Source organism: Pezoporus flaviventris, unplaced genomic scaffold (assembly GCF_033815535.1).
Source record: "Pezoporus flaviventris isolate CSIRO_AGI_PZ_B2104156 unplaced genomic scaffold, CSIRO_AGI_Pfla_v1 ptg000001l, whole genome shotgun sequence".
Classification (NCBI taxonomy): Eukaryota; Metazoa; Chordata; class Aves; order Psittaciformes; family Psittacidae; genus Pezoporus; species Pezoporus flaviventris.
The window spans coordinates 917,458-932,100 of NW_026892549.1; the positions used below are offsets into that span (position 1 = coordinate 917,458).

A 14,643-nucleotide genomic window follows, 5' to 3' on the forward strand; every position below is an offset into this window, starting at 1 on the left:
ATGGAACTGTTGAAACAAGTCCAGAGGAGTGCCATGAGGATGATGAAGGGGCTCAAGCACCTCCCATATGAAGATAGGCTGAGAAAGTTGGGGCTGTTCAGCCTGGAGAAGGGAAGCTGCGTGGAGACCTCATAGCAGACTTCCAGTGTCTGAAGGGGGCCTACAATGATGTTGGAGAGGGGCTCATCATTAGGAACTGTAGTGGCAGGACAAGGGGTAACGGGTTTACACTTAAACAGGGGAAGTTTAGGTTAGATAATATGGAAGAAATTCTTTACTGTGAGGGATATGAGGTACTGGCACAGGTTGCCCAAAGAAGTTGTGAATGCTCCATCCCGAGCAGTGTTCAAGGCCAGGTTGGACAGAGTCTTGGGTGACATGGTTTAGTGTGAGGTGTCCCTGCCCATCACAGGGGGCTTGGAACAAGATGATCATAAGGTCCTTTCCAACCCAAACCATTCTATGTATCTAAGAAAAGTATCATGGAAGTTTCCCTTTTGAAAGCTGATGCATTCTAGAAAGCACAAAAGAAGTGCTCCCCAAAGGACCTGTCGTTTGCAGGCACTGTGAATATTTATAAAAGAAAAAATAAAAAAACCCCACACCCTAGTTTTTCCACAGCATCACATTTCTCAAGCTTAAGCTCCAAATGGGAGATGAAATTCTAAAATAGAAAAAGTACTAAACGTTTGGGAACCATGACTTAAAACAACTCTTTATTTAAACAGCTCAGTCCACAATTAGCTTCTTACAAAGCAAGAGCAAAAGTCTACACATACTCCCCTCTCCTTACTCACCTGTGGAAGTCAGCCTCTAGTCTTTCCCCTTTCTGAGCAGCCAGGCTTAATTGCTGGCAGTCAGCATAAGCTTCACCCTCTGCTGACACAAGAAGCACCTGTTATGGAGCAGGTCCTAAGATTTAGCAGATGAGGCCAATGATGAGGGTGCTCAGGCAGACATGTACCTAGCAGACAATATACACCTCCTGGCAGACAGCTGTACTACTTGGTTTCAGAATACTGACTGCTCTGCACAGAAATATCTGGGTTTGTCTCTCTTCTTCCTAAACAAAACAGAACATCAGGATCTGTCTGGATCTTTTTCTTCACTGCCAAACTGAATACCAGAGAGCCAGTTTGTGAGTGACGCAAGGGCCAAATTTTTCAGTGAACTGACTCTTATAAATGTAGACTAAAATTCTTGGAGATAGAAGACTGTTATAAGCAATCTGCAGCTGCTGAGCAGTTAGTTTTCACAACAGTTCTACCTTGTGGCCTGACAACCATTAAATGCTTCTTAAACAAAACAGTACATTACTTGTCCATAGCCCTTCAGTCATCAGCGAAACTAGGACCAAAAACCACGCAGGCTGCCAGGTATGGGCTGATCATCTGTCACACTGTCAGACTGCCTTCTCATCTTTCAAGATGAAACACACTAGAGATACAGAAAACATAGTCTTTTATTTTTGAAAACTCATAATACTTGATTGCTTTTGTCTTTAATTAAAAAAAAAATAGCTGCAGTCTCTTTTGCTGTCACCATTACACTTTAAAAAACTCCTCAATACGCCGCTTTCTGGGGGGACTCACTGAACACATTTCTCCTGTATCTTGCAAGGCACTGCCAGAGTCAAACTTGCAGCAAGCATCAGCTGCCTCCAAAAGCAAAGCTTCATCAGTGTCATCCTGGCTCTCAGAGAAGGTCCTCTGGAAAAGGTCATAGATGGTCTTCTGCTTTGGATCTGCCTGAGAAAGAAGAACAGACAGAATCTGCATACACATTGTAATATAAAAACAAAGTGAGCAACAACCAGAGGGCACTCCCCCAAGACAGTGCACATGTGTGTACATATCATATGATACATATATCATACATACATACACACGCACACATAAATCTCAGACACATATATATGCTATGAAGGCTATCATGTCTCCTTGAATGCAGCATGCTGGTTTGGGAACTCTCTGTGGAGAGTCCAAGTCGAGGCACGGATTCTGGGAGGAACTGGAGAATCTGGTCTGTGGCATTAAAGGCAGAACAGGTGTAAGGTCAGCCTGCCAATCACCTGCCTATCTAGATGTACACAAGCCAAAGCCCATTCAGTCTCTCCTAGGGACCATCAATATTCTTTCAGGTCAATTACCTTAGGGCAGTAATTAGTGGATTCAGCTGTTCTGGAGAAATCGGTTTCGGAAAGACCAGCTTCCCCCAGCACTTTAATTTTCTCTTCAATCATTGGCCTAGGAAAGATAAACAGGTATTACTGAAAGGAAGAAAATACCATGCAAGGACATTACATCATTTACTGTGGGTAGATGAAAAAGATAACAGGGGTATAAAGATGGCTTTTCTACCAAAGCTTGTTAGTTCCTTAACCTATCCTGCTATTGTTTATGACGTCTTGGGGTATCAAGTCAATACTATCTAAATAAGTGTCAATCCTATCTACGTAAGTATCAATCCAATTTAAATAAATAACAAGAAGAAGCTATAAATATTTGGAGAACACATGTCTGATAGGGAAACCAGTTGACTGAGGCAACACCAATGGTATAAAGTCAGAACAAGAATATGCACCTAACCAATAGCTTGTGTATTCAGTCTCCAAGGTAGACAATGATAAATTCCCCATCAACACATTCATCAGCACTTCTAGAGTATCTTCCAGTGTACTGCAGGAGGAAGAATCTGTCGCTGCCCTAAAAAGTCCCAACCACACCTGTGGACTGCACACTTTGAAAGCAGCAAAGACCACAGCACACAATTAACGCATTTAGCAAACAGTCTCATCATCTTGTTCTTTTTCTTGCCTTTAAAAAGGACACCACTGTCCTTTGAAGAGCCACATTTCCTTCCTATTTAGCGTTACTGACTGCACAGACAGCATTTCACAAAGGCAGAATTACTGTCATTAACTTTCCATGAAACATGGGTGATGTATCAGTTTCCAGATCTCTGCATTGTAGGGTTATAATTATTTGCCATCATGATATTCTGGGAACTGCACAAGTTCACTGAGTTAATTCATTCACTTAAATAAGGTAATAAAGATGTAATTTTGGACTTCAAATGAACCAGCTGGTGGACAATTTCTTTTCATCATTTGCAGGTCAGTTCCCTTGCAGCATTAAGGATTTCTCAGATCCTCCTGTCACCCAGGATGTCAGATTCCCCAGCCTTAAGGACCAGTGTCTACTGATAGCTCTCAATGCAGCCAAAAAGACTCAAGACCATAACTTTCCAGAGGCAGGCCAGCAGCAGTTTTTTAGTCCATCCAAAGAGATCACTGAAAAGCAAGAGAAAAGCTATAGCGCAGTCCTCCTTCACAGTTCCCTTTCCAAGCAGTCAGCAGCCAGACTGCTCCTCAGACCTGACCTACAATACACATACAATACATTGACTTTGCTTGAAAGTACTTGGCACTTTACAGTATCCTAGCACAAATGCTCCAAGCTGTATCTAAGACAACTTCTTCTTACACAGAGGTTGCAAAGTTTTTTAGATACATCAGCTCTCCCAGAATTTCTCTCAAAAGCTCCTTCTTTGCCAGGTAACTACTTCTATTCCTCCTGCTTGTCATACCCACTTAGCTGTGTCCACTGCATTCACCAGCTCACAGCAGCCCTGATTGGCAGTTTTGCTCCTCCCCTTACAGGCTGTGGAAATCAGAACTAACATTAACATTTGATGGATGGACCACTCACTGGATAAAGAAGTGGCTGGATGGCTGTATGCAGAGTTGTGGTCAATGGCTCAATACCCAACTGGAGGCCAGTAATAAGTAGTGCCCTTCAGGGGTCAGTGTTGGGACCAATCTTGTACAACATCTGTCGCTGACACAGAAAGTGGGATTGAGTGCGCCCTCAGCAAGTTTGCCAATGGCACCAAGCTGTGTGGTTCGGTTGATACACTGGAGGGAAGGAATGCCATCCAGAGGGACCAGAGGGACCTCGATGCACTTGAGAGGTGGCCAATGCCAACCTCATGAACTTCAACCAAGCCAAATGCGAGGTCCTACACCTGGGTTGGGGCAATCCCAGTCACAGCTACAGGTTGGGCAGAGAAAAGATTCAGAGCAGCAAAAAGATTCAGAGCAGCCCTGTGGAGAAGGACTTGGAGGTGTTGGTCAATGAGAAAATGAACATGAGCCAGCTTCAGTGTGCACTCGCAGCCCAGAAAGCCAACCGTATCCTGGGCTGCGTCAAAAGGAGCGGGATCAGCAGATCAAAGGAGGTGATCCTGCCCCTCTGCTCTGCTCCTATGAGACCCCACTTGGAGTACTGTGTACAGTTCTAGTCTTCAACATAAGAAGGATATGGAGCTGCTGGAGAAGGGCCATGAGGATGATGAAGGGGCTTGAGCACCTCCCGTATGAAGACGGGCTGAGAAAGTTGGGGCTGTTCAGCCTGGAGAAGAGAAGGCTGCGTGGAGACCTCATAGCAGCCTCCCAGTATCTGAAGGGGGCCTACAAGGATGCTGTGGAGGGACTCTTCGTTAGGGACTAGTGGCAGGACAAGGGCTTAGTCGGTTTAAACTTAAATAGGGGCAGTTTAGGTTAGATACAAGGAAGAAGTTCTTTACCGTGAGGATGATGAGACAATGGCACAGGTTGCCCAAAAAGTGGTAAATGCTCCATCCCTGGCAGTGTTCAAGGCCAGGTTGAACAGAGCCTTGGGTGACATGGTTTAGTGTGAGGTGTCCCTTCCCATGGCAGGGGGCTTGGAACAAGATGATCGTAAGGTCCTTTCCAACCCTAACTATTCTATGATTCTGTTATTAAGCACCTTACATTATCATGTGACAAACAGTGAAAACAGGTGGCAGGAGAACCAAAGTGTCTTTCTCACTTCCTACCATAAGTAATCATCTGCTGTGCCTTTAGCCACCAGGTAGTGAACATTAACAGAGCTGGTCTGTCCAATTCGATGTGCCCGATCTTCTGCTTGGATCAAAACCTTTATGTAAAGACATGACAAAGAAAATAAAGTGTGAACTCAAACATCTAAGCAATAGTGTATGCACCAGAGAACAGGGAGATCTCATGTCTCGTGGTTAGCAACTGTTTCTCATCTGGATCCTCTTACTACCCACATCCTCAAACACAGATTAAACCAAGTAATCTGGTGCACAAGGTTCCCTAAAGGCACTGAGCATTTTTCAGTAGCATTAATAATGGACCCTTTCAGGTCCTGGCTGGGCGAGCAACTGAGAGCTCTGTCAAATTAAGAAACAGGAGCATGTTTCCCTTTCACACCATATTCTGCAAGCAGCAAGCTGTGTAAGTAGCCTCACTGTTCAAGCCCTGGCATCTGGGGGTGAACAGACAAGTAGCCATCAGAGAAAGAAGGAGAAAAATCCCAGAGAAACTTCCCTGCCTATTACATCTTTTCCTTAGCACCAATGTTTCTGCTGTCCAGGGAGCATCCAATCCCTGTTCCCTCCAGGATGCATACCCCTGGGTTCCAGAAGAGCTCTGCAAACACCACCAGGTCTGCAGCAGACAATGTCAGGCCCATGTTTGCAGCAGTGAGGGACAGGACAGCCACCATCTGCTTCTCTGACAACTGGAACTTCTGGCACAGAGACTGTCGCTCAGCTGAAGGTGTGGAGCCATCAATGCGAATGTATTCAACATCCTGTGAAAAGGCAGAAGAGACTTTTTAGAGGCTGTGTGTCCCCTTTCCTGTATCCTCCTTCCATATTTTAGTGGATTCTGTTTTCCTTCCCCACAGCAGAACCAGGAGAGTAAAAAGGCACCAGTTGTCTTTTCGAAACCTTTCCTTATCTTCAAGGCAGAGGCACTGTAGCTCAGCATATAACATACCTCCCCTCTGTTCACAATGCACGACTTGCTCTTATGTTCACTGCTCTCCCACCAGTTCTGAGCAACAGGAAGGATAGCAACAAGCTGGCAACTCAAGCACAGTGGAAATGCAATTGGCTTAATACAAAGCTGAACACTGCTGATACTACAGCTGCTACAATCTCCCCAACCTTCTTAAGTCTTCTCCTGTTTGCAACAGGAGGAGATGGAATCCTACACATCTTAGTTGCTCTGTGGTAGCTCAGGAGAGGCATGATAAACTTGGGTAATATAGAGCTGTAACTCTTTGATGTCCATCCTCCTTGCTGTACTGGAGGATGCAGCCACAGAGGCAGCACTGTCACAGTGGTTTATGCTTTGGAATATTAACTGACCCAGAACTCTTCAGGGGCATTCCATTAAGTCTCACATGAACAATTAACCAAACACTTTTGAAGTCAGAGAGATGACTGGCAGGTCTAAGAAGTCTCCCTGCAGTATCCCAGTTCAAAAAATGTAACAGCACCACCGAGATAAAGGGAGGCAGCCATAGCTGTTACATTCTCCCTCTCTCAGGAAAGCCTGGAGGACAAAGCAGAGATGGCCACACAGGGTAAAACTCCAAGAATTCACAAGCTCCAGGGCAGATAGTGAGATTAAAGAACATTAAATACAACAAAAGCTATTCAGCTAATACAAAGTGCATCGTGTGAGGCATTCACCCTGACAGCTCAGCTCCCTCAGTGAAGGGCACATTCAGAAACACAGCAAGTAGAAATGATTTCTGCTACTAACTTTCATAAACTGTCTGACCAGACGTAACTCTGGGGAGCTCTTAAACAGCTTTGAAGCTGGAGTAGTGATAAAGTTAAGATGACTCAGTCTATTACTTACTTTCTTCTCCAGCTCTGCAACTATTGCATCCAGCACTATCTTGTGATGAGCAAACACCAGGAATTTATTATTGCCACTTTCCAGTAAGTCCAGGACGTATTCTCTACATGAAAAAGGAAAAAAAAAACAAAACCAAACCAAACCAGAACTGTAAAATTATGTGCTGAGAGAATACAGGCTTTGCTCACAACTATACAGTTCATCTATACAGAGAAACTAGGAAATAGGCTAACATAAAAAAGCTGCAGTAAAATGCAAGTAGCAAGTCAGGTCTCTTACAGATTTGTAAAAAAAGACACTACAGGATAATCCACTCATTTTTCTTCACTGCAGCTGGATAGCTGCCTACATTTATCTGTGGATATCACTGAGAACCAATTTATTATATCCCACTTGAAACATGATATCCAGACCAATCAAGTGGAAGTCATAGAATCAGAGAATCGTTAGGGTTGGAAAGGACCTTAAGACCATCTACTTCCAACCCCCTGCTGTGGGCAGGGACACCCTACGCTAAATCATATCACCCAAGGCCTCATCCAACCTGGCCTTGAACACTGCCAGGGATGGAACATTCACAACCTCCCTGGGCAACCCATTCCAGTGCCTCACCACCCTCACAGGAAAGAACTTCCTTCTTATATCCAACCTAAACTTCCCCTGTTTAAGTTTTAACCCGTTATCCCTTGGCCCCCTTCAGATACTGGAAGGCTGCTATGAGGTCTCCATGCAGCCTTCTCTTCTCCAAGCTGAACAGCTCCAACTTCCTCAGCCTGTCTTCATACGGGAGGTGCTCCAGTCCCTTCATCATCCTCGTGGCCCTCCTCTGGACTTGTTCCAACAGTTCCATGTCCTTCTTATGTTGAGGACACCAGGACTGCACACAATACTCCAGGTGAGGTCTCACAAGAGCAGAATAGAGGGGCAGGATCACCTCCTTTGACCTGCTGGTCATGCTCCTTTTAATGCAGCCCAGGATACGGTTGGCTTTCTGGGCTGCAAGAGCACACTGCCAGCTCATGTTCACTTTCTCATCAACCAACACCCCCAAGTCCTTCTCTGCAGGCTGCTCTGAATCTCTTCTCTACCCAACCTGTAGCTGTGCCTGGGATTGCCCCGACCCAGGTGTAGGACCTTGCACTTGGCATGGTTAAACCTCATGAGGTTGACATCAGCCCACCTCACAAGCGTGTCAAGGTCCCTCTAGATGGCATTCCTTCCCTCCAGCGTATCAACCAAACCACACAGCTTGGTGTCATTGGCAAACTGGCTGAGGGCGCACTCAATCCCACTGTCCATGTCAGCGACAAAGATGTTGAACAAGACTGGTCCCAACACTGATTCCCTGAGGGACGCCACTCGTTACTGGTCTCCAGACGGACATTGATCCATTGACCACAACTCTTTGGGTGCCGCCATCCAGCCAGTTCTTTATCCACCGAGTGGTCCATCCATCAAATTGATGTCTCTCCAATTTAGAGACAAGGATGTCATGTGGGACAGTGTCAAATGCTTTGCACAAGTCCAGATAGATGACATCAACTGCTCTACCCCTTGTCCATCAGTTCTGTAGCCCTATTATAGAAGGCCACCAGATTGGTCAGGCAGGATTTCCCCTTAGTGAAGCCATGCTGGCTGTCACCAAGCACCTTGTTGTTTTTCATGTGCCTTAGCATGCCTTCCAGGAGAATCTGCTCCAAGATTTTGCCAGGCACAGAGGTGAGACTGACTGCTCTGTAATTCCCCGGGTCATCCATTTTCCCCTTCTTGAAAATGGGGGTTATATTTCCTTTTTTCCAGTTATCGGGAACTTCTCCTGACTGCCATGATTTCTCAAATATGATGGCCAGCAGCTTCGCAACTTCATTCACCAGCTCCTTCAGGACCCGTGGATGGATCTCATCAGGACCCATAGACTTGTGCCTGTTCAGATTTTTAAGATGGTCTCGAACCAGATCCTCTCCTACAGTGGGCGCAAGGTCTTCATTCTCACAGTCCCTGCATCTGCCTTCCAAGACTTGGGTGGTGTGGTCAGAGCCTTTGCCAGTTAAGACCGAGGCAAAGAAGTCATTCAGAACCTCAGCCTTCTCCAAATCCTGTGTAGCCACTTCTCCTGAGAGCTTCCTGAGGAGGCCTACATTTTCCCTAGTCTGTTTTTTATTTGCTATGTACCTGTAGAATCCCTTCCTGTTATCTTTAATACTTCTAGCTAAGTTTAATTCTAACTGAGCCTTAGCTTTCCTAACCTGGTCCCTAGCTTCCCGGACAACATCCCTGTACTCTTCCCATGCCACCTGTCCTTGCTTCCACTTATTATAAGCCTCTTTTTTCAATTTAATTTTCCTCAGGAGCTCCTTATCCATCCAAGGAGGTCTCCTGGCCCTCCTGCTGCACTTCCTTCTGGTTGGGATGCAACACTCCTGAGCTTACAGCAGGTGATCCTTGAATATCAACCAACAGTCTTAGGCCCCTCTGCCCTCTAGGGCTGTATCCCATGGAACCTTACTAAGCAGGTTCCTGAAGAGGCCAAAGTCTGCTCTTTTCAAGTCCAGAGCAGTGAGCTTGCTGCACGCTCTTCTCACTGTCCTGAGGATCTCAAATTCGACCATGTCGTGATCGCTGCATCCAAGGCTGCCCTGGAGCGTCACATTTCCAACAAGCCCTTCCCTGTTGGTGAGCACAAGGTCAAGCACGGCACCTCTCCTTGTTGGCTCCTCTACTACTTGCAGAAGGAAGTTGTCTTCTACACAATCGAGGAACCTCCTGGATTGCTTGTGCCGGGCCATACTGTCCTTCCGTCATCTATACATATTTGATGACCTCATTCACCCTCCTGTATTTCTAACTTTTCACAATCACAGTATGTTAAGATAATCTGTGTACAATTATCGCTCCTGTGTTCACTTAGGACTGTTTCTATTTTAGGAGAAAAGGGGTCTAAATGCACAGATCAGAGTATCCTAAAAGTAGCTTTTCTCACAAGGGTTCACACTGACAACTTACTATGGCTTAGCAATCTAAATACAAAAGCTATTTCTAGGAATTACCCATATGCACATAGACTAATGACCAATAAAAGGTAACAACACCCATTTTAAACATTTAAACAGTGTTAATAAAATGCAGACATCTGGCTTTTGCCATGGACTAACAACATAGCCACAAAACCTATTCCTATGTAGTAACATATGCTACAATTACATCAGCTGGAGCCTGAAAATCACTGATAAGCCTATAGAGATGATACAACTTTCATTTTTTCTTTGGAATAGCAAAGTTGTTGTGAAGATCAGGAATTCCAAGTTCTTTGCTAAATACATCACAGCTTTTGTCAGCAGCAACTGTCAGAAAACAGCAGCATTTCCAGCCCTGTATTAAGGTGTATCAGTGCCTTGCACATAGCTCCCAGGGTTCATGATGTTCAGATTCAAATTACATGACGATATCATTTAACAAGAAAAACTGGGAGAGCAGCAGGATTGCTGGCTTTTAAAACAAATATCAAAGTGAACATTCAGTGTAGCAAGCAGATGCCAACACATCACAACTACTGTGTACCTCATTCTCCATATTCTATTTAACAAATGTCTAGTTGTTGGAAGCAATGGAAATCACTGTCAACAAGGGTAAAACATGGGAGGTGATGAGGGTCATAGGACACTACAATTAGCTATATGGTACTGTACTTCAGCAGCTTCTAATAAGCAGTATTTTAAATGCTACTAAACCTAAAAAAAAAGAAAAAGAAAAAAAAAAAAAAGGACTAGTCCCTAACAGAGATTCAAGTAAACAGCACTTCATGGTTTTATATTCAGTTCACACTTGCAACTGAAATAAAAGGAAGTCTTCTAACTGTTCACTAACATAAAAGGAAGAAACTCTTCTACAGAAATGAGCACTGGGACTCTGAAGTGCAGTTCTGTGCTGAACAGGCAAATTCCGCAGCAAGGTCTGAGACTGTGAAATCACCCAGTGCACATCAGCTGGTGCTTATATTCAGAGGTCTGCAGAAAAAGTAAAGAAACTCCCTGCAGTCCCAGCAGAAAGGCTAAGGATGAAAGGGCACAGAAAGTCATAGAAGGAAATTATTCCTAGGGAAAACAGAGTTAAAAGCACACTTATGATAAAAAACTTTTGCTGCTGAGGTCCCACGTGAACCCTGTGGAAGAGCAAAGAACTTCAGTAAGGTCTGTAACATCCCAACAGCATGCTACAGCTGAAGCTCAGTCCACCTCATAAGCTTTCTGGCTCAGGGTTCCTGCTGAAGCAGGACTGCAGCATTTGTTTTCTCAAATTCTGCTTCTCAAATTGATACTTTTAATTTCATTACTCCCCCTGCTCCTCAAATTGCAATGGGATCTGGACCAGGGAACTTGATCGAAATCGCAAACATCAAGCAGTTTTAGATAGTTCAAATGACAGTTTAGATCCGTATCTGGAATGAAATCAGAAGACTTAGTCCACCTAGGAACTCCGAGAGAAGAGAATGTTTAGTGCATTGTAATTAAAATCAATTTTTTTCTACACTAGCTTAAGGCTATGCTTCGTGTCCCTTCACTGTTATCTCTAAGGCACCATTTTCCTGTTCTCAGAGAAAAAAACACATTTTACTAGGCAAGAACGAAGCAATGACATGCAGCTTACACGACTGAATGGATTTTAGCTTCTGCTGTGCTGCTGTAGAAGATGAGAAGTGCTTCCTTCTCCTGTTTTTTCTGTAGAGAGAAAGATAAATAAATGAGTTTCAGAAATGCCTTTTCTCCTTCTTGCTTACAGATCTGGGATGTCTGCTGCTGCCAATAAACACTTTGCTAGGAGGAAAAATCAGCCTAAAAAAGCACAACAAAAGGGGACTGGATGGGGGAGTCTACTTGCTACTGTGTATGGCAGATACTCACACACTCCTACTTCTGACACCTCCTTTCCTACCTCCTACTCAACTCCTCCAAGTTGGATGACAAGCATATCAAACATGTAGTTTTAGTTTAGAAAACATTTCCAAACTAAAATGGCAAGGAAAAACTCCTAAGTTCTTACAGAACTGTACTGGCAACCTAGGAGCCTAGAACATTTGCCATCCATACAAGGAAAACAGAGTGGGGGGTAGAAAGGCAAAAATATACTTCACATTTTTGGCTACTGCTGTGCTCACAATACAACTTCAACATGGCTGTGTTTGTAGGGTGAATGGGATTACAAGGCACGACAGAAAAGTACAAAGGCAGGAGGTACAAAAGACAAGTAGAAAGGACTAATAAGAGGGGAAAAAAAAAGAAGGAGGAAATGGTATTTCATACAAAAAGGGACAAAGTAGACCACTTAGAAAAAAAGCTGAGCTGTTTTGATTATGTTATACATTCATTTAAAACTGTGCCTTCAACAGCCTTCTGCTTTGCCTTCACATGAGATGCAGTTCTGACCTTACTTGCAAGTCAGGGTACTTTTTTCCCACTGATGCTTTAAATAAGGTATCTGAAACACCAATGGCTCATCATGAAAATAGCTTCCAGCTTACACTTTTGTATCCTTTGGTCATCATCTTTGCTTCAGCTGCCAAGACAGCTTTGGTCTCTGCACTAATCTTTTCAGGAGCCACCACAACCACTTTGCGTTGCTTCGCTGGAAGCTGGGAAAGCACATCTGATTTCAGACGTCGGATCATGATGGACTCTTCCAGCAAAATTTTCAGTTCCGTTAAGTTGGATGATCCAGAGTAGTCCCAACCCCAAGGCATCTGGTAAACATCAAAGCAGTTATTGGTGTCAAACTTAAAAGAGACTGGTCTGCAGGTGATGCAAGAGTCGAATAAACTCCCATGAAAACTGCACAAGGCAGGTAGGTAGGGGAGATCTGACAAAAATGGCAATAAGGTTGAACTGTACTAACGAATCCACCCAACATGAGAAGGTAATTTATAAACTTCCCTTTTTTTAATCTACAAATGCTTGGGAGGTGCAGGACTTGGGAGGTGCAGGACTATGCAGAAAGGCAGGGATCCCTCCCACAACGCTGTGCCCTGGTATTCATCCTCACACAACAAGGTGTTTCTGCTCTCAACTTACAGCTTTGGACAGTCTGACAGAACTCTGCAGTTCTGTGCACATTCATCTCACCTTTAAACAGACACACACACACAAAAGTTTCTCTTAACAGCATGAGGACAAACATCCTTAACCCAAATGCCTTCACACAGATGTAACAATTGTCTAACATGCCTGGTAAATGCCAAGTCAAAACTGCCTGTTTTCCACTGTGACCTGTCTCTTGATTTGCTTCCTGACATACTGTTTCTGCCGTTACCACATTTGGCTTAGACTCAAGCAAACCATAAATAAACTGTGGCCCAAAACATCTCTCCAAGTATTGTCTCTTCAAAGTATCATCACTTCAAAGCTCCTCTGAAACCCTTCATTTACTCCTCCTTGAAGCACTCGCCACTGAACCTGCCCTGTCCTCCAGTAACCTGTGCGCCAACAATATGTATCTATTAATCTCAGCGCATCACTTCTCCTGCTAGTAACCCCAGAGCCTATCATTTGTTCTTTTCTGGAAAAGAACAACTAAGCTGACAAATATTGGCATCAAAATTGGTACATTCCCAAAAGAAATATTTGTAACCAACTTTTTCTTTTTGGAGAGGAGACCAATAAAGTTTTTATGCTGAAGGATAGAGAGACACCTTCATGATGGAAGTTTTCACAAATGAGTGTATGAGATATAGCCACAGTAATAATGTAAACTAAGGGAGGGGAGAGACCAGATCTTCTTCACAGCTGTAATTACAAGTCTTACTCGCAGCGTCACCAAAAGAAAGAAGCCAAAAAATGAAACCTCTGGTCTTGGAGTAACAACCCAAAGAAACCTGATACACCCTCATAAAATGCATACAATGGAGATGTGCGAAGCCACAGCACCAACCCCTCTGATCTGCTGCTCCACTCTTGAGTCACATTAATGGCTAAAATAGATTTAGCCTTAAAAATTTATGTATCTCTTATTTGCCTTCCCCAAGAGAAACCTGCTGCAACACAGAAATAGGAGTAAAATAGGAAAACACTCCAAAGTATTCACTGCACCCTCCATCCTCCTGTAGAATGCATGAGACAAAAATAAAATCATACTAGCCATGAGCTTAGTCATATTACTGACTGCATTAAGAGATGGTGCATTGATGGAACATGGATGAGAATATGCTATGAGAGAGAGGAGGAATCAAACAGCTTTTAGGCAATTAAGACCTTGTTATCTGGAAGTGAACATTCCTACTTCAGGTTGAGACATAACAGGACAATCTGCAATTCCATTCCATATTGTACTGATGTGAAACATTAACTGACTTCAGATTCTAGAATGGCCATCATTAAAACTCATTTGATTTAATCCATTCCTACATAGTTATGGTACCATCCGATTATCTATAGTCAGCTCATTAAAGCAGGAAACAAGTCAAACCCTAGACAATTTGGATCCTGTAGAGTTAAAACTTTGGCTCTGACAACAGCACAGTGGTATACAGCTAGAGGTAATAAGCCCACCTGGATCCAACCCAATGTTGCCTTCCTAAAAAAGGCAACATGGTTATTACTGCTCCACTTCCCTGAAACCAGGAGTGCAATATAGATATATTCCTCTGGTCTGTGAAAAGCTGGTTCAAATCTGTCTATTAACTTTAGGCATGCTGCAGGAAAGCTGACAGTGCTGAGCCCCAGTCTTTGTGCCCCTTTTCTGCATTTCTTCAGGCTGTGTGGATGACCCAGCAGAAGAGATGTACAGGACCAAGAACGACCCACCTGGTGCTGCACCCAGCTTCATAAGCCCTCTGCTCAGTGCACTGGTAGCTAAGAAGCAGGGATCAACATTGACCAGGCTGCTGAGCAAGACCTGCTTCAGGGCCTGGACATCTCCTCAGGCTACCCCATTCTACTCATGCAGCCCACGTT

The 14,643-nt window shown here is 44.0% G+C and overlaps 1 protein-coding gene across 1 annotated transcript in view; it reads right to left on the reverse strand.

The window, feature by feature from the left end:
* Positions 1-701: 701 nt before the first annotated feature.
* The window catches only part of SMARCAL1 (SWI/SNF related, matrix associated, actin dependent regulator of chromatin, subfamily a like 1), a 40,712-nt gene continuing 26,770 nt past the window's right edge, over positions 702-14,643 (reverse strand). The window contains exons 10-16 of the mRNA XM_061458897.1: positions 12,219-12,437; positions 11,348-11,418; positions 6,704-6,806; positions 5,460-5,642; positions 4,861-4,961; positions 2,150-2,246; positions 702-1,748 (exon numbers count right to left, since the gene is read on the reverse strand). Coding sequence (XP_061314881.1) covers positions 1,545-1,748; positions 2,150-2,246; positions 4,861-4,961; positions 5,460-5,642; positions 6,704-6,806; positions 11,348-11,418; positions 12,219-12,437 — 978 coding nt within the window. The 3' untranslated portion in view covers positions 702-1,544. The remainder of the gene's footprint in view (positions 1,749-2,149; positions 2,247-4,860; positions 4,962-5,459; positions 5,643-6,703; positions 6,807-11,347; positions 11,419-12,218; positions 12,438-14,643) is intronic.